The sequence below is a fragment of the Paramormyrops kingsleyae genome, chromosome 16, assembly GCF_048594095.1.
Source record: "Paramormyrops kingsleyae isolate MSU_618 chromosome 16, PKINGS_0.4, whole genome shotgun sequence".
NCBI classification, from domain to species: Eukaryota; Metazoa; Chordata; class Actinopteri; order Osteoglossiformes; family Mormyridae; genus Paramormyrops; species Paramormyrops kingsleyae.
In genome coordinates, this window is record NC_132812.1 from 27,920,608 (window position 1) to 27,940,867 (window position 20,260).

General features: G+C 46.5%; 1 protein-coding gene across 8 annotated transcripts in view; it reads right to left on the reverse strand.

Moving 5' to 3' along the window:
• Window positions 1–2,634: 2,634 nt before the first annotated feature.
• The window catches only part of LOC111857178 (nck-associated protein 5), a 119,271-nt gene continuing 101,645 nt past the window's right edge, over window positions 2,635–20,260 (reverse strand). For 7 of the 8 annotated variants that reach the window (XM_023837743.2, XM_023837744.2, XM_023837742.2 and 4 more), the window contains 5 exons: window positions 16,665–16,952; window positions 14,677–14,786; window positions 13,369–13,489; window positions 12,718–12,896; window positions 2,635–4,419 (listed from right to left, as the gene is read on the reverse strand). In XM_023837743.2, the coding sequence (XP_023693511.2) occupies window positions 4,159–4,419; window positions 12,718–12,896; window positions 13,369–13,489; window positions 14,677–14,786; window positions 16,665–16,952 (959 nt within the window). In that variant the 3' untranslated portion in view covers window positions 2,635–4,158. Of the gene's footprint in view, window positions 4,420–12,717; window positions 12,897–13,368; window positions 13,490–14,676; window positions 14,787–16,664; window positions 16,953–20,260 lie in introns of those variants that run through there. The other variant, XM_072700965.1, reaches the window with a different exon arrangement.

Below are 20,260 nucleotides of genomic sequence, written 5' to 3' on the forward strand. Positions count from 1 at the left end.
GGCGACCAAGTTAATGTGACAGCTGCAGTGACAGACTGCCCTGGGCCTTGTGCTAAAAAGCACAGCGTCTCTGACAAGAACGGACATCACACCCCCACGCACATGAGCTGCTGCGGTCAAAATGTGGAGACCGATGCAGGTCGTCCAAGTCTCGCCTGAGCAGAATTAAGGAACAAAGCTGTTCGGTGAGTCTCTGAGTTTCCAGACCACATGTGGGTCATGTGGCCAGACCGTGAGTCACACATGAAATACTAACAATCACCAACAATAACGAACTAGCGAACAAGTATGGAGATTCAGCAGGGAGAGAGAAAAAAATCACGTGATTTCAGTCTGTCACCAGCAATCAGGCTGTGTTTGGGAGGCTTGCACTGTCACCTTTGTGAACAGCTGGATGGGGCCCTATGTTCCAGCCAAGCGAGGACCCGTCTTTGACCCTCCCAAACAACACGCTGATGTCACTGCCCTTCAGTCGTTTCCAATTTTCCACTGGTATCCGTATATGACAATAGCATATTCTGGAAATGTACAGGGCTACATAATAGAAATATGTTAATGAATGTAAACCCATTAGATGAAAAGGCCCGCCACACAGCACGGATGAGATCCGACTCCATAACTCATTAACAGCCAGGACCGGCGATGTTAGAGCAGCCGGGGCAAGAGTAAGAGGAGGAGGAGGAGGAGGAGAAGGAGGAGGAGAGGAGCAGAGGCGCCAGAGGAGTCAGCGGCCAAGACTGAGCGCATGCAATTATCGCCCGGAGAACATCTCAGAAAGAGAACAGCATGGAAAGTCACACCTTTTACATAGGAATCAGTGATGAACATTTGTACGTTCCTCAAACATAGATGGCGGAACATTTAATTTATATTTTAATCATTCTTGCATGATACAACTAAAGGAAACGTATAAAATATTTATATATATATATATATATATATATATATATATATATATATATATATATATATATATATATATATATATATATACACACACACACATATACATACACACACACACCTCCGCATTAAGGGATGGATATATATATATATATATATATATATATATACTGTGTATATATATATATATATATATATATATATACATATAACACATTTACATATATCTTGCTTGAACTGTGCAATTAATAGTCTGGCCAGAAGATTTATACTAAATATGAATATTTATGATGTCTACTCCAGTGGGTGCAAACACCCAAAGGGAATGGGAAGTCAAAAGGGAATATTTTAAAATAAATTATTATAGAAATAAGACAGATGTTCAGCAAACATTCACATAGTAAAGACCCACAAATATACCTGCTCTATGTTCTAGCCAGGAACACACACACACACAGACCTGTACTCAGATCTTTATGGGGACTCTCCATTCAACACTACAGGCAAAACCCCAATCCCAACTATGACACTCTAAACCCTAACCCAGCCCTTCCAACATTAACCATAAGTAACCAAATATTTTTAGTTTTTTGCATTTTTGATTACAGTTACAGATTTTTTCTAAAATTTAATTTCTTCTTCTGGGGACCGAAAAAAATGGTCATTTATATTTTTTTTGATTGCAGTCATAAATATTCATAAAATTGAGTTGATTTGACCAGAAATATATCCCAAAAGGTCAAAATAATAGATTTATGTCATATTTTGGGGGCATTTGGTGTCCAATGTTAATTTATACATACCCACACCTGCACGCACACGAACACACACACACACACACCTGCATGCACACGAACACACACACACACCTGCATGCACACGAACACACACACACACACACACCTGCATGCACACTAACACACACACACACACACCTGCACCCACACGAATACACACACACACCTGCATGCACACGAACACACACACACACACCTGCATGCACACGAACACACACACACACACACCTGCATGCACACGAACACACACACACACACCTGCATGCACACTAACACACACACCTGCATGCACACGAACACACACCTGCATGCACACGAACACACACACACACACACACACACACACACACCTGCATGCACACGAACACACACACCTGCATGCACACTAACACACACACCTGCATGCACACGAACACACACCTGCATGCACACGAACACACACACACACACACACACACACACACCTGCATGCACACGAACACACACACCTGCATGCACACGAACACACACACACACACCTGCATGCACACGAACACACACACACACACACCTGCATGCACACGAACACACACACACACACACCTGCATGCACACGAACACACACACACACACCTGCATGCACACTAACACACACACCTGCATGCACACGAACACACACCTGCATGCACACGAACACACACACACACACACACACACACACACACCTGCATGCACACGAACACACACACCTGCATGCACACGAACACACACACACACACACACACACACACCTGCATGCACACTAACACACACACCTGCATGCACACGAACACACACCTGCATGCACACGAACACACACACACACACACACACACCTGCATGCACACGCACAGACAGACAGATACCTACACAGTAAGCATATGAATCCAGCCAGAAAGCATAGCTAAGTTGGGCGTTTTGAAACTTAAAAACAGAAATAATTTTATTTGTATCATTACAGAAAATACAGAGCAAGTCTAATGTAACAGCCGGAATTGCACAAATCATTGGTGAAATAACAGCCCATATAGGATCCTCTGAAGAAGTGAACATTAAGGGAGAATAAGAAATAATACAATTACACTCCTATACAGCTTCATATACAAAAGTGGTTATAAATACATGACATCTAGAAAAATATGCTTGGCCTAAGAAATAGACTCTCTTCATACGTATGAACAGTCTGACAGAGACACAGGCCGCAGTGTTGAGTAGCACCAGGCTCGACTGGATAGATGTTCCATTTTTGGCGTGACATTCTCCAAGGCCAAATACACCAGATATAGGCGGGGAGACAGCAGATTTTACAGGAGGACAGCAAAGCATTTCTGTCTTAAAATATCTACACCCTCACATAGAAAATAATCATTAAAAAAAACAACATTAAATAAGAAGCAGGTAAGAGCAGTTACTATCCTGCTAGAAGTGTTGATGCACTTGCATATGAATGTTTGCCTGCTAGTCAACCCAGACCCCCACGCGCACAAGAAGAACGTAGTAACTGCACCATCGCTACCAAGAAGCACGTCAGCTGCTTAATCCCTGAGCTACAGCCTTGGGCTTGATCTCTCCAGAGAATGCTGTGTCCAAACTTCCCGCAGTGTGACCTAACTGACATGTAATTACGCTGTAATGACGCAGTAAGCAACTTGTGTGCAAGAACAATAAGGAATGGAAAAGCAAGAGCTAACAATTGAAGGACAAGGAAGCTCTTGGTTGGCACAGTTTGACATAATTCACAGGTCGTAACTGCTCAGTAGTTATTGGACACTGCCTTATGAATTTATGGTCCTACGGGTCACTTAGCATGAAGTGTTAGCATTAGCGCCGTTTTTGCTGGTTGTGAAGGTCTGCTCATATCGGCAGGTCATTCCATACTGAGACTGCATTGCAAAAAAAGCAATTTATGTGTAAACAGATGCCCAGAGGGGTCTATAGACAGGTGTGAGAGCTCACAGAGGGACGCTCTTTCTCCCAGCGCCACTCAGATAACCGCTGTGGCATTGCTACAAATTCCGGAAGTGGCACCCGAACACACCAATTACTGTGATTTATTCCTGTAATTATCATGATATTGAAAGAGAAGAGATATGTCCCGCCTTATTACAGGCTCATTTGTAAACGCGAATGACAGCACCAGCTGATAACGTCTATTGCTTTGTATTTTCTTGTTATTGTTGTTACGAATATGTTTCCACTTTGAATTCCTAAGAAACTATGTACAGTGTTCGTCACAGTGCAATGACAGGCAGTCACTCTGTATTTACTCTGATCGGCCAGGTCCGTGACGGTTCCACGTTAGACCATCCCCGTTCTCTGTCTGTGAGCTATGCTCATCATTTGTCCACAGACATCTTCAGATTTCCTGCGGTTACCAGTGGTCCCACCTACCCTGATTTTGTAAGTGGTGCGCATCACGACGCCAGCTCTCGGACCACCCCTACACATCAGCGGAGGACTGACTGGCACAGGACGAGAAGCTGTCATACAGCGAGTCGCTCAGCGAGCCCAGGATTTCCCCAACAGGCTTGTCAGAGCGGCCATCCATCCGGCCAGGCCTGGGCCCGTCTCCACCCGCGCCGTGCTCTCTGTGCCGGAACGCCTTGCCGCTGCTGTTCCTGTCGTTGAGGGACTCCAAGCGGGAAGCGATGACGCCAGTCCTCATGTCCTCATCCAGCATCTCACTCGGTTGGCTTGTCCTCTGGATTGGAAGGAGGACAAAGTACAATGGAACTCAGACCACATTTTAACCATTCATCTCAACTCAACTCAACTCAACTCAAGAGAGCCTTGGTACAAAGCAACTCAGGCCACATTCTAACCATTCATCTCAACTCAACTCAAGTGGGCTTTATTGTCAGAACATCCATATACAGGTTTAAAGTGGCAGAAGAGAATGTTCCCCCAAGACCACGGTGTGACTTCTGTATGCCTGACAGCAAACCTTCATGTGAAAATGAGTTCAAAGAGAAGTATAATTGTTATTCAGTGTCATTCTCCATAGTTTAATAATATTTTTGTCATGTTTGCAGCTTGGTATTCCCCAAAGGGAAGTCAAACAGGCCTGGTGCATGCGGCCATGTTGACATTACATTTGAAATGAAAAACAGGACGAGCTAATTAGAGGTAGGCAACTGCTGTTATTCATCTAAAACATCAAGCAATTTACCACATGCTCTAATCACTGAGCCTTAATTAACGAGAATTACTAACAATTAAAAAGCAGACTGGAAAACAGAAATTCTGTGGACAAAAGGATGTTGGGAATTTTCAGAACTAATAACTTGTCTTTTTCTGTCCACGATTATGTGTGAGAGCGGACAACAACAAATCAGTTTCCATCTTACATCTCAGACACGACGTAATTCATGTTTGCCTGCAGGCTCTCCAAAGCTTCTCCTATGGATCAGTTTCATGCTGTTCTTCGAGGGCTCTGACCTATAGATATGCCGAAGGAGGGATCACTCAAGAAACAGCCCACTGGCTGACTCCTCCGATCGGCTCGTGGAAGCGGCGAAACCTCAGCGCACAGGCCACACACATACAGTAGAGGTGAAGGAAGCCCTCCAATTTACAAGCAGCTACATGGAACCCTATTATGGCACCAGAAATGGAGCGGAGTGACCCCTCAGGCCCGAAGAAGGCCGGGGCTGTGACAGAAGCCGCGCCGAGATAAGTTTCTATCGCACTTGGTCCATCACCTTAGGAAAAACAGAGCAGAAAAGACACACACTACTTAGAAAGCCGGTGACCCCTGTGAATGGCGACACACACGAAACGGCAAACAATCTCATCAGGAGATGCTAAATTGTCCTCAATTATCCTCTCCACTCGGAACGCCAGGCTGCGTGGAGGTAGCCACATGGATTCCAATATGCTGGCTGCAGTTAAGTACTGGGTCTATTGCATGACTTTCACAAGTCACTGCCATCGTTAGAAAACAATTAATCTCATATAACCAGGCTTGGAATGGACCTAAGTATCCTGGTTTCAGCTGCTTAGAAAGACCATTGCAATCCAGAATGCAGGGCCCCAGTGGTGGGCTCCAGAACAGACTATATCTCAGTGTGTGTCAGGACTAGCATTAGCCCAGTATGGACTGGGCATCACTGAGCATCTCTGGTGAGGCATGGTGAGGTGACCGACACTACTGCTAAATATTATTGTTGATCCTGATGAGTCTCAGTAATCCTCTACTGCCGTACATCTTCGTACATTGTGTCGATCTCGGTCCCAGTATTGATGCCCTTTCACATGCAGGAAAATTACACAATGATAGGAGAGTTCATAACTTAAAACCCCTGTAATGATTGCTATTCAAAGAGAAATCACATCTTTGGGATTCCACAATGTCCTTTTTAACCATGGCTAATTGGCTAAGTTAAAAGACCAAATCCGAGCTAAAAATAAAACCCGATCCCGTCGTTGTTCAGGTTCCCTAATGGTTTGGTTCAGAACGCAGTAAAGAAGACAGGCTTTCCGCTCTGTACTCCTTTCTTCACGAGGACACATTCCCTTTAAGGGGGCTGCTGTGTGTGTGTATGGCCATACACGAGGTGGGGGGGGGGGGGGCTTTTTCATCCACGTTCATCATGACGGCGCTTCGGAAAGAGCCAACAGCAGCAACAGCCCCACAGTCAGGCTAACTCCCAGCAATCTCTATTATAGATCAAAAACCGAGCGGGGGGGGGGGGAGTGGGGGGGGGGAACAGACGTCTCAGGTCTTAGGATGATAGGAATGATGAATGGTGGGGCCAGCTTGGGCTGGGCGACTGATGGGAGCCACTACAGAAGTGCCCCCACCCGGGAGTGTTTGTGAGATGTTAAGAGCATCTCGACTGCATCACCCTGTGTCCCAAATACTGGGATGGGTGCCTGTGATGTACTGGGTACCCATGGATGAAAGACCAGATCTTACTTCCTCTGTAACCCCTTGAAACATTAGGCTTGATTTGACCACTGAATCCAGGAAAGTGAGCTATCAAATATATCAGAGCAATGGTAGGTTTTGATTGCATTTACTATTTTCCATAATTACAACATTATGTTTATTATTTGCCCACTTCAGATGATTTCTTTTCATATTTTTAATTGATTGTCATGCTTCGAGAGTCTATGTGCCTAAGCCTAGCCGTAACCAATCAGACTGTTGAGGAGGTGGGTCCAAGACATCTGATTGGTTAGCCCTGCCTCCTCTAGTTGCTTGGATCCACCTCCTCGACAGTATGATTGGTTATCTCTCTGAACCAATCATTTTTCATTGTGCCCTCAGAACATTTTTGTGTAAGTAAAACTCCCATGAGCTAACCCTAACCACCCTCTTTATGTCCCAGTCACACCAGCAACCCACGCGGCCAGGACACCCCAATACAATGGAGAACATGGGAAATGTCGCAGTGAAGAAGTGGGGGGGGGGTTAGGTAGCTGGATGCTGCATCAGCATCTGCTGGTACCTGACAGAGGGCTGAGAGATCAGCCCCCCCGCAGCCAGCCCATGTCAGGCGTCCCGCGCACCAGCAGGATCCCGACAGGAGGCCCGTAGGCATGTGTGTGGCTGGGGGGTGGGAATGTGTGCGGCTGGGGGGACAGGCGGGGGGGGGATAGTCAAACAGATGCTGGCCAAAACTGACTGAATTAGCAGGAATATGGGAGTGGTGACAAAAAATGACTTTAATATACACAGAATTAGGAGCATTAATTTAAATGGTTCGTTTGTATTTCAAAGCCTCAAGATTATTGCAGACATTGCTTATACTCGAGATCATTCATTTCTGTTTTGCAGAGCTGGCATACATAAGGCGCCATTAGAGAGGGTTAGAGCGACGTCCCCTGCTTGGTGAACGCCGGCCAGTCCATTGGCTTGTTGTGATCCGTTCTGCTGATCAGCAGAGGAGGTGGAAGTGGCAGACAGGCAGTAATAACTGACAGAGCACTAGCTCGAGCTAAACTTTAGGACTTCGGCTCTCAGTGTAAAATCCTCCCTCCTCCCCCGCCTGGAAAGGTGACTCTCCGTCAGGAACGCTTGGGGCTGGAAGCCGGCTCGTCGAGGCTCTGTGTGCCCAGGACGGCGGTGGCCCCAGAGCCCGGTGGGGAGCCTAATCAGAAAGCAGGCACTGGTCCTCTCATTACTGAGCCCACAGCACCGCTTTGCACTGCACGCCATCCACGGCTCAGTCCCTCGCATTAAGGTGGGTGCCAGCCTGCACCTCGCTGCCCACCGCCCGTTGCACAATTACCCCGTGTTCGACAGGCTTAGCGAGGACCTGGAAATAACTGAAGCTGCAGTCAAAGCGAACCTTTGATCCACAGCCTGGAAGGACTCTCACTGCTCTCAGGCCCTTAATGTTGTCTAACGGTCAAATATGATGAATTCTTCATCCTACGCGGCTTGTTTGGCTTTTCGGTCGCTCTTTCCGGATGGAGCACTCTTACTGTAGTGTGCTGGGTGAAGTGAAGCTGGCACCAGGCCATTTAATGGTGCCCAATCCTTGTCTGTTTGTTCGGAAAACTTAACTACTAGTAGGCAAATCCCCACACACATAAAAGGGCAAAGTAATTCAATGCAATTAGAATTCTCTCCTACAGAAACCGGTTGGCGCACACTGCAAGTTGTGCTTAGAAAAAATATTTGGCAAGCACAACAAGTTTCTCTTTACTGTGGGCTGAAATACACGGCTATAATATAGGACGCTGCCAAGACAACGAGTCTGAATTGTTTTCATAAGGCTTTGGCCCTTTGAGGCTGCAGAACAGCTCCTGTGCACCTCGGCATAGATCGTTCCTGGGACTCTACCGCAGGGATATGAAACCTCGTCAATGCAAATGTCCATCATTTGGTGTTTTGATGATGGTGCAAAATACTACCTAAGGTGCAGCTTCAGAATGTCTTAAAGTACATCTCTGGGTTGAGGTCTGCTGACAGGAACAGTCAATGCACACTCACACTCATCAAACTAGTGAGTGACCACTAATGCCCAGTGAACGGAGGAATCCCAGGACAGAAATGTGATCACTAAGAACAATTTTGTATATACTGACATTTATCTTTCCCTCTAGGGGGTTGAGTGGACGTAAAGCATTCTGGGAAAATGCAGCCCACTCCATACTGCTCTGCTAACACCCTTCACAAACACTCCAGTCTGTGGGTTCCTGTGGAGTCCGTCATACATGCACTCTTTCGATTACTCATGTGACCTTTATCCCCCAATGCTCTGAGGACCACTGCCCACTTTGCTCCACTTGACTCATAAAAGTGCATTTTTGGGTGATTAAGCATTCGGGGTATATTGTCTCTCTGTGTGAGGCTCCCAATGGACAAAACCAGTTCTGAGATGCTTGGTCGTCATTCCTAGTATCTAGAACTGCCACACAAAAAATGTCCTCCGCAACTGACCTAAGCCCCTCAGACTGCCATCCCAACGTCACCTTCGCCAGCTTTGCAAAACAGCCACCAGTTTAACAGATTCAATCAACAAATTCCCTTCCCAGGATTTGGCAAAACCATCAATCGCTTCTTAAAATCACTGATATCAGCTCACGGCCATGCAAGGCGAGAACTTGGCAATTTCTATGTATCAGCCTAAACACAGAAAAAGCACCTGTTCGGAAAAACCTGCTCTCAATTTACTTCTATATACTTTCCATAAACCGTGTTTCTTTTCTATTGCTAATTATTGTAGTCCGATCAGAGGAAAAGCCAGCTATTACACAGAAAGTGTGCACATTTATTGCGTACATGGTGCCAGCTGCTGGCTGAGCAGGTCTATCGCACAATGTAGGTAAACTTGGAGAGAATACCTTTCGACGTAAAGGAAGCCTGCTCTGTGCTTTACATTGGCTGCATGGTGACACTCTGGTGATACGCATTTTATAATGACATACACCTGCCAATGATCTGGGGGCAATGAAAACACATGGTCTTATGTCATATTAACATGCCTGTAAGGTGTCGACCATTGACTGGCATCTTTGATTAACTAGTCAGTGACCCCCTAGCAATTCCTTCTGCCGGCTTACAAAAGGCCTGCCAAGCTAATGCGCTCGATGCCGTAGAAGGCCTAACCCCTGACTTGTAGTTAGCTATGCTAACAACGATTTCTACTGTCGAAAGTCTTGTCACTAATCATTGTGGGGGGGGGGGGGGGGTCATGCACCTTGTTTCTGCCTCTGCAGCTCAAAGGAAAGGGGGTGGGGGGGGGGGGGTGGAAGTGGAAATCTATTATAATTCCAGCTCCAGTAAAGGTCAACCAATGCATTCAGAATTTGGGTCTACAAGCTGCAGGAATTCCTACCACAGGAATGTCACCTTTCCTTGGAGACTCAAGTGCTCCAACTTAGAACCTGACAGAAATCTTCTCCAATAAATGAGCTTTTAGGATGGAGTTACTTAGAGGGCTGCGGAAACCAACATCGTCAGTCCCTCCGAATCCTACTGAAGATCCTTGGATCCAGGGAGCCTTCCTTATAGGCGACCGCCTAGGGCGCTGTTTCATTAGGGGGCGCAAAGGAGCAAGAGAAAAAAAAATTAGAATAACTCTGGTCACGTTCCACGACGTTACACTTATTTACACTAGTCAGCAGCATCTCGCCTCGTGTGCCAGAACACTCAGGGCCAGCCTCTGTTAAGTAAAATCATGTTATACTTCATATCAAAAGCACCTGGTCAGTGACTGAACATTTGGAGAACTTTCTCTCTCTGTCTGAACATTAATGTACTGTCCTCACTCAATCGCAGATGTGCAGCAACAAATATAATTGCACTGGTGCTATTACCTTTTAATTAACAAAATTCCAGGCCATTTTTTTAAATCCATCACACTGGTAAATCAGTCATTATGATTCATTTTACACTGTTACACTGCGCCAGATGTTTGTGGGTTTTATGTCTACGGAGAAAAAAGCAAAGTTTATGTCGCTCATTATCAGGCAATATGGGACCCTGCAATGTTATTTTATGGAGAGAGAATTAGTCAGACACAAAGAGAGACATTTATCATTTGTTTAAAGAGAGTGTAAAGATATTGTAAATCCCCAGCTGGTATCATGCTGCTTGCCGTCTCCTTTTTAACTGTGCTTGGACGTAGGCACAGTGCCAAGCATGCGTGTGGGTGAGTGGATTGGGTGGTGGGGAGGGGGGGGGGGGCACCTGCCCCGTTTTGGCCAAACTATTAAAAGTGGCTTCATTTAAATGTACTGAGTGCCCCTTTAATGTATGTGTCAAAGGCTTGGAGCTGCAGTATCTGCACAGCCCAGCACAGCGTGTTCCTCTGTGAGGGAGGTCATGCCAATACCACTGTGACGCACTGAGCACCAGGGCAGCTCCTGTTTACTTTGGGAAAAACGCATCTCTGCCTTTTAGCGCAATTAAAATAAGAGTATGGAGAAGGATAATAAGACCTTTAAGAAGTCGACGTTCACAGTAAAATGCAGCCCTTTGCCTCTTGAAAATCACCGCAGTACGGCTGGAAAGGTCAGTCCGTCCTTATTTATAATGGTGTGTTCTCCTTTTATCATTATCATCATTGTTTTATTTTCTTTCTTACTAAATTTGTCATTGGGGTACTAAGAAAAGTCCGGAACCCCGCTGATGGCTCGAGACAGCGGAATGAAGGAGTGTAGGGGTAGCCACATCGCTGCCTGCTGAAATACTGCAGCCCGCAGATGAAACGAGTGTGTCCTGATGGGGGCCGTGATTTGTGCAGGTCTCTGTGCCCCCAAGGTGCTTAAAAGACAGCTCAGTGGGAGGGTGTCAAACAGAGCTTAGAGAAAGGGTGTAGAACAGAGCTCAGAGAAAGGGTGTATATCAGCTTAGTGAAAGGGTGTATGACAGAGCTCAGAGAAAGGGTGCAGAACAGAGCTCAGAGAAAGGGTGTAGAACAGAGCTCAGAGAAAAGGTGTAGAACAGAGCTCAGAGAAAAGGTGTATATCAGCTTAGTGAAAGGGTGTATGACAGAGCTCAGTGAAAGGGTATATGACAGAGCTCAGAGAAAGGGTGCAGAACAGAGCTCAGAGAAAGGGTGTAGAACAGAGCTCAGAGAAAGGGTGTAGAACAGAGCTCAGAGAAAAGGTGTATATCAGCTTAGTGAAAGGGTGTATGACAGAGCTCAGAGAAAGGGTGCAGAACAGAGCTCAGAGAAAGGGTGTGTATCAGCTTAATGAAAGGGTGTAGAACAGATATCAGAGAAAGGGTGTAGAACAGAGCTCAGAGAAAAGGTGTATATCAGCTTAGTGAAAGGGTGTATGACAGAGCTCAGAGAAAGGGTGCAGAACAGAGCTCAGAGAAAGGGTGTGTATCAGCTTAATGAAAAGGTGTAGAACAGATATCAGAGAAAGGGTGTAGGACAGAGCTCAGTAAAAGAGTGTAGAATGGAGTTTAGAGATTGGGTATATATCTGCTCAGAGAAAGGGTATATATCAGATCAGAGAAGAAGGCGTAGAACAGAGCTCAGTGAAAGGGTGCAGAACAGAGCCCAGAGAAATGGTGTATATCAGCTTAGTGAAAGGGTGTAGGACAGAGCTCAGGAAAAGGGTGCAGAACAGAGCCCAGAGAAAGGGTGTATATCAGCTTAGTGAAAGGGTGTAGGACAGAGCTCAGGAAAAGGGTGCAGAACGGAGCCCAGAGAAAGGGTGTGGAACAGAGTTCAGAGGGGTGTAGGACATAGTAGAGTATGGATGTAGGGATCTGACCACTCCACTACTTACCTTCCTGAGACAGGCTCCTGGTGTATGATTAAATGTATGATTATTTAGTAAATTGCAACCTTTTAAACGCACTCAACGTAATTTTAGCTAAAACCTGCAAAAATAGCAGTGATGTACTGCAGGGTAACGCAGGTTAACGCTGGAGAAAACGCATCATTCGCTGCACTTTCATCATTTTCCAGGAATGAATGAATTGCACAGCAGAAGACAAGAGTTACTCAGAAGCCCCTGAGCTACGAAAGCTTCTCTGGTGGGAGAGCTTCCCGTGGAAGCCGGAGGCATGGATGCAGGCACTTACAGCAGCGCAGCGACCGGTGTCCATCTCTGCTCTGTCGCCTTTGCTCAGGAAGCCGTACGGAGAGACTCCCGCGTGCTCGTCATCGCCGTAGCGGACGAGCAACTCCTGTCGGTAGTAGTCCATGATGGACCAGTGAATGCCCGCTTTCTCCTGGGCTCTCGCTTCCTGGTCCCTGTCGGCTGTGGAGAGTGACGCACATCGGTGTCTCTCGTTTTCTGGCCAGGCTGCCTGAGCAGCCGGCAGATGCCGGCTTGGGTGCCACCTCCGATACACACAGTACCGCCATAAAACAGGCCCATACACATTATCGCTGAGAGAAGGGGCTGGTGTCTCCACACAGCCAATCACATTCCAGTGAAATTTATCATCATCTAACAGGCGATCGTGAGAGAACAGGAACGTTCTGATAATAATAATGCGCCGCCGGAAAATTAGAGGCAGCCAAGCCTTCCCGTGAGGGATTTGGGATACACAGAGGAATCAGACAGTCCCTTGGTGTTCCCGTTATACTGGAAGCATTCGGCGCACACGCCCAGGAGTCCGGAGGCTATGAAGAAGCCTGTTTATCTGGCACTGAATCAGAAAGAACTAACAAGGGCTGAAAATGGAGGGAAACGAAGGAACAAACAGAAATAAATAAGGTGAACCAACCTTGGGTGTGATTCTTGGTTTTACTGTGTGGAAGCCCACGCCTCAAGTCCAGGTCAATTTCTGGGTCGTCCTCGGGCTCGCTGCTGCTGCCGGAGTACAGGCAGACCCGCAGCGCCTTGTCCTGGGGAGGCAGCAAGGCCGCGGTTACCGCCACGCATGAGCGCGAGGCTCCTCGCTCGCCGACGACGGGACCACCTTCACCCTCGGATGCGCGTCAGCCGAACGCGCGCTCGCAGCTGCCTGTCCGACGGCGGCAAGATGTACGATCCCCTGTCAGCGCGACTCGCTCCTCGGCACGGCTCTGCTCCGATAAGCCCAACGCAATCTCGCCATTATCTAAATAATATTCAGAGGGAGCCGAAACAATTTTAAGGCCATCCATTTCAATGAGTTACCCGCGAAATAAACAGGACGGGGGGAAAAACGTGCCTCCTTATAGTTGCCATGTTTCCATTTTCTTCACAAATTCTACTTAGCAGATATTAATCTGGGAAGAGTTCAATGAAGTACAGCCTGCCTCCCGGCTAATAAATACCCGTCACTGCCACCGGGAAAACAAGGCCGCCCAATGCTTAAACCAAACTTTTTATTTGTATATTAGTGAGTATTTCATTGTCTGTCTGTTATGGAGTTTCCAAAAACACTACCAATGGAACAGAGGGAATTTTTAACAAATATGAACTGAACAGCTATATGCAGAACAAACAGTTGCTTTGGGCCCCCGCATTACCTGAGCTGTGGAGGACATGAAATGATCATCAGTTTTCTTGGTAGGGGGGCCTCCCCCTAAAGCTTTGCCTAGGGCCCCTGAAAAGGTACAACTATATGGACAAAAGCATTAGGACACACTTCTCAGCCACTGAATTCGGGTGTTTCATTCACACCCATTGCCGCAGGTGCATAATATCAAGCACCTAGCCATGCAGTCAGGTTTGCAAACATTTGTAAAAGAATGGGTCGTTGTGAGGAGCTCAGTGAATTGAAATGTGGTACTATCATAGGATGTCGCCTAAAATGGAGGCTGTAAGCCAGGCCTTCATGTCCAACATCAGTGTCTGACCTCATAAATACTCTTCTGGATGGATGGGCAAAAATTCCCAGAGATCTTGTGGAAAGACTTCCCAGAAGAGTGGCAGCTGTTATGGCGGGATGAACTCTATATTGATGCCTATGGATTTAGGATGTGATGTCATAAAAGTTCCTGCAGGTGTAATGGCCAAGTGTCCCAATACTTTTGTCCATATACTCTGCCTCCAGCCCTATGCTGAGGTGTAGCAAGCGGTGGTGCCGGAAGTGAGCGGTCCTTACAGTGGAGACGTTGTGGTCCAGTCTGGTGGCCCTCGCATCGGTGCACTTGCTACGGTCTTCTGGGCCTGGGCTGTAGTCAGTCTGGTTCGGCCGCTTAGGAAGCACAGCGCCTGGGTGCGTCACAGTCACGCAGATTGAGTCCGAACGCTCAGTGAAAGGTGCATCGCAGTGAAACCCAAGCAAAATCACACTCTCGGCTGGCTGGGTGCTCATTACAGGACACAAAGCATCAGTATATGAACGAATAAATGTGCTGTTTCTGCCTGAGCTCACTGATAGACCTCTGAGATGCAGTTCTCAGAGAGACCTCAGTAGGAGAATGTATTAATTAATGATCATTTACTGTTACTAATATGTGTCTCTGACTAACCCCATTTAAAGGATAACTGGTGAAAAGAGTGTTTTAATTTATAGTTGTGAATATCAATAATATCTAGTTTGTAGACTTCATAGTCTTATTTCCTTGTTTGTTTATTACTTCGTGACAAACTTTGTCAGTCATACTTGAATACATGTTGCAGTGAAATTTGCAGTGAGGACAGTGGATTGGTCTTAAACATGAACTCCATCATAATACGGCAATGTTCTGCCTCTATATGTGATGCTCAGATCTGGGTTTGTGATTAGAGATTAAACAGAGATCTTACTGCTAAGATTCGCTTTGTCGAACTGCAATGCTTCCAGTATGAGTCCTTCATCGAGTTATCGCTCTCTGATCTCTGTCTTTAATTGCAGTGAGGAGAGGATGACCCCCCTAACTCACTCTCTGTTTTATGCCCAATATTATATGTGTTGTGTCTGTGCGAACACATAATACGTTTATCTAAATGACTAAACCCCTTCAGCATAATGTTCTACAGATGGGTAGCTACTATCCAATTAATTAAGTAAACCGCTCCTTATTAAAACCGAAGACCACGTCTTGGTGGGGTGGGGGTCTTTGGTAGACAGGGATGTTGTGCTGCCTCTGTGCCCATGAACCTACAGTTTGCTCTGAATCAAACCCATCACTCGACACTTCACTGAACATCGTCAACGGTTTATCTTCCAGGTGCCGTCTTTCACAGAGATAGGTTACGATGCAGAGAGCGTAAAATCACAGCCAGATCGCTAACTGGCTCCCATTTTGTCTTGTCAAGTCAAGTAGGTCTTTAATGTTCATTTTTAACCACACACAGTTGAATACAGTACACAGGTGAAAACAAAGCAGCGTTTCTCACGGACTGAGGTGCTACATAAATTACACAAGAGTAACGTAACACTTACGCATAACAACTAAGCAACGTAGAGTGCATAGTGTGCAAAAACTGCAAACAGTGCAAAAAGACAGGCCAACTGACACCGACGAGTACAAACAGCACAGTAAACGTTGTGTATGTTGTGAGTGCAGCAAGTCAAACTCTACTTTGGGGATTGAGTAGGTTCTTCCTTGAGGTACTCTCTGTTAGCTATCCTCACGTCTCACACAGGACTGGACAGGACAATGGAAGCCAGTGAGATAAAGCCCGATGTTTTCCCTTTGACGTCCCTCACGCTTGACTCAGCATTTTTTGCTGATGGTAATTCACTCCAGCCCAATCAATTCAAGACACAGAATCACAAGCATGTGCATTTCACACAGAAAAATCTCATTACGATCTCCAGAAACAGTTACAATTGTGTGTGACACGCTTGTTTCGACTAGGAAAACTGCATTCCAAATACCTCACTGATCGGACAGCACCTGATTAAAGTTCCACTCTAAGTACGTGGCTGGAAACTTTCAATGAAAATGTACGTGAGCCTCTTCTGTACCAGAAGGTAGGATCAGGACTTGTGAGCACATAGGCTGAATAATTCACCCCTCGAAGGAGCTGGTTATTTTTACACGGTTTAAAATGTAGCAGATAGGGGCCATGGTGCCTGAGCTAGGCTCCAGGCCTACCAAGGTGCGAACAGGAAGACTGTGCTGGAAGCCACAGTAGAACGGCAGAATGACACCGGCTTACCTGGGGATTCAGTGCTGGGGGTCCAGCTCACGGGGTCCGTCATACTGCTGCCAGACACGCTGGGGGACGACACAGAGTGATTGAGGCAGGTCCCAGGGCAGGAAGGCACTTTGGATTTAGGCAGCGAGGGAAGGGGAAGGTCCTGGGTGGGCTCAGTGGGATCGACTGATGCCCTCCTGGGGCAGAATTCTGTTTTTGGAAGATGCCGCCCCGGCACCCGAGTGACGGATTCAGGTAGGGGGAAGGTTCCGATTCCGCTGTCCAAAGTTCGCATCTGACAGCTGGAGCCTGTGGTGCAGGAGAAGCGTGTGATAGAGGAGGAGGTGGAGGAGGAGGAGGAGGAGGGATCCGTGGGAGTCACAGGCAGGGAGAGGGGTTGTGGGAATACATGGTATCTTGGAAAGGTTCGAATAACGGCGCAGAACCAAGGAAGAACAAGAGAGTTACTTCCCCTGTAACCTCATTTGTGTTAAAGTGACTTTAAATAAGACTGTGTCCTTGTGAAGTCATTTAATGGCATTGAGGTATTTATGTGACTATATACGAAAACCAAAGACTCAATAAACTGGCCTGATTTGTATCTTGTGGTCGTCCCTGGCGAGTTCCTCTCTGCATAATGTCTGCACAAATACATCCCGAATCTAATTCACACAAACTCTGTCCACTGCATTACAGTGAATGTCAATTTATTCCTGATTTTCTATTGCCTCCTACATTAATATTATGTCATGCAAAAGAGAATTTACACTCACAAAATGACAGTGTGTAGTAATGTAGGGACGTTTATGCAACAGATGGTTATTTTTTTTTTTAATTTGACTCTTTCACAGGGTCCTCCCCCGAACGTGACAGATGGATTGTTGTTCACTGTGATCCAATTACAAGTATCTGTGAAGGATTCTGGCTTCCAGTTCCACACTAATTGCCATGAAGAGCACAGAATTTAATACGGAAAAAGTTCTGCATGCAGTGACATTTTTCACGATGAAACAATAACAGACTGAACAGGGTCATTAGACAAATAACAAGACAACAATGTGCTGGTGAGTAAAAAAATCAGAACAGACCTAAGTCCAAAACTTACATGTATTTTTAACATAGTGAAATATTTTATTTATGGATTTGTGAATATTAGAGTGTGGTAGGCACGTTTCATCCATTCATCCATCCATCCATCCATCTTTTCCCTATCAGGATGCCAGAGTAGCGGCTGCTTTATGCAGATATATTTTTATCAGTACATTTCGTACAGGTATGATAATGTATTTCGTAAACAGGGTCACATGGGAGATTTTAATGTTTCAGCACCTCTACAGGTACAGCAGGTTTATTGGAAGATTTTTATGTAGGTATGTATTGCAAACAAAGTCGTCTCTACCCGTTCCTACCTCAGCCCGGCTCGGAGAACCCAGGCACACGTTCATGTCGGTACCAAGAAGAATGGTGTCTGACTAGAACACATATGGTCACAAACGGCAGTGTGCTGCAAACCAACAGGAAAGTTATGGACAAGGAGTTGTGTCAAAAGATCAGCGGGCATCTGTAGTTAATACTTTAGTACGAGTGGATGCAATTACTAGTACCAGTTAGGTTTACCTAGTGAGGGCGGGTTTTACCTCCTCTCCCCCCCCCCCCATCCACACTCCTACGCTGGAGATACGTTACTAGAGGAACCTGGAGGTGCACAAGCGACAGATGGTGAATTTAGCTCATATCAAAATGCCTCATGGCTCCTATGTTCTCCAGATAAATATAGATTGATTAGTCTTACGCCGGGTAAATTAGGATGATACGTCTTTGGCCATAAATCACGCATTAAGGCATCTCACCAGCTGGATGCGGGCTACGGCTGCGTAGCGTCTCCATGTGACCTTTCCGCCTCCTCCCCCCGATGCTCACGCTATCCGACAGCGCTTTTTCCTTACCGACGGCATCCATAGAGACCCGCTTCGGTGGGCTGTGGCCTTACAGAGACGGAGCCCCATCGAGGAGAGCGAAAAGTGATTTGACAAGAAGAAGAATGTTTCAACGTGGCCTGGAAAATCAGGGACAAGTGGGGGGGCATCTGCCCCTGGTAGAAAGCCCCCACTTTCAATTACCAACGTAGCAAAAACCACAAATTTAACTGAGGGGGAAGCCTTCATCTCAGTACCTGCCCCTGAAAAAGTCTCTGCACAGCCCTGATGAAGACCCACATTCAGATGCGCCTTTAGAAGAGATGGGAGCCCACGACCAACCAAGCTAGTTGGGTCCCCACGCCCCGTCTCTGAACAGCCAGCATGAGAGGGGCTGACACACCCCTACCCCCCCTGGGGGTGCCGGCGAGAGGCTACTTCAGAGGCCGATTGGAAATCGATTTCCACACAAAGCTGCCACGTTCGCCTTAGATTTGTATCCGCGTGTCTTTGGAATGAGGGGCCTAGAGCTAGCCAGACGGGTGCCCGACTAGATCTGGCAGGTGGGGGCTGCCGCCGATTGGATGGGGGCTTGGTTATGGCTGCAGGACGTCCCCATTATTCAGGGGGAAAATATAGCGGCAATTTAATGCAGAGAGATTTGGGGAGCAGGTTAAAAACACTGACCAGACAGGTCATGAGATTCATAACTGAGATCCTGCTCAATGTCTGTGTTAAATTAAATTGAATAACACGAATTAAATTAAATCTCACAAATATGCTTGTTTCATGCTACCCTGTTGTGACCCTCTATCCACAAACGTATCGATGACCATAACTCCAACCCTGACCATTAGCTTGAATTATGAACAATAAAATTAGGACGACTTGGAATAGGGCAGGCGCCTCGTATGCCGTAGGGCAGCTTGGATGGGCGTGACATCAGCAGTCACAGCGGGACCACAGCCACATAAAACCCAGCACGAGGCTGGCGATCGGAAGCTAAATCAAGGCACTGCTAAAATCTTTATGAGATACTTAATTCATACTCAAAAGCGCTGGGAAATGGCATCAAGGTAATTAAAATACGGCCCTAATAAGGAATTTTATTTCTGGCTCCGGTTCAGCCTATGTGACGGCATGTTAAATTGAGGTAATTTTACACATTTCAGAAACACGGCCTAAAATACGCGTGCGGGACCTAACAGCGAGGGTGCGGAGAGAAATAGCTTCATTCCGGGAAGCCGAGGACTCTGGGTAATAGGACCGCCCGCCTTCACTGCTCGCAGATAGGGCTTTCTGGAATGGCTTAAGAATCTTAAAGTCATTCACTGGGAACCTTCTGTGACGATCTGCCAGTGTTAAGGGCACTCAACTCAATAGCATCTCTCCTGTAGGTGGTTTAATTCCTGGAGCTTCAGACTGTCTCCTTGGAGATGGTGAGTGAAGGTGAAATCACATGTCCACAATGTCCCTTAGCCCTTGGCCATGACCTGGTAGACCTCCCTGAGGTACAGGTGACCTTCAACCCATATGATGCAATAGAAAGAACTGAAAGCCCTGTTAAGGACCTTGTTTTTGAGGCCTAAGTCAAAACCTTACAGGAAAGTCTGAATCAGGGTTCCGGAATTCCGTTCCTGTAGGGAATTTACAGATTTCCCTGCTCAGTCACACCTTGTTCAGCTCACCAGCTAATTGTTA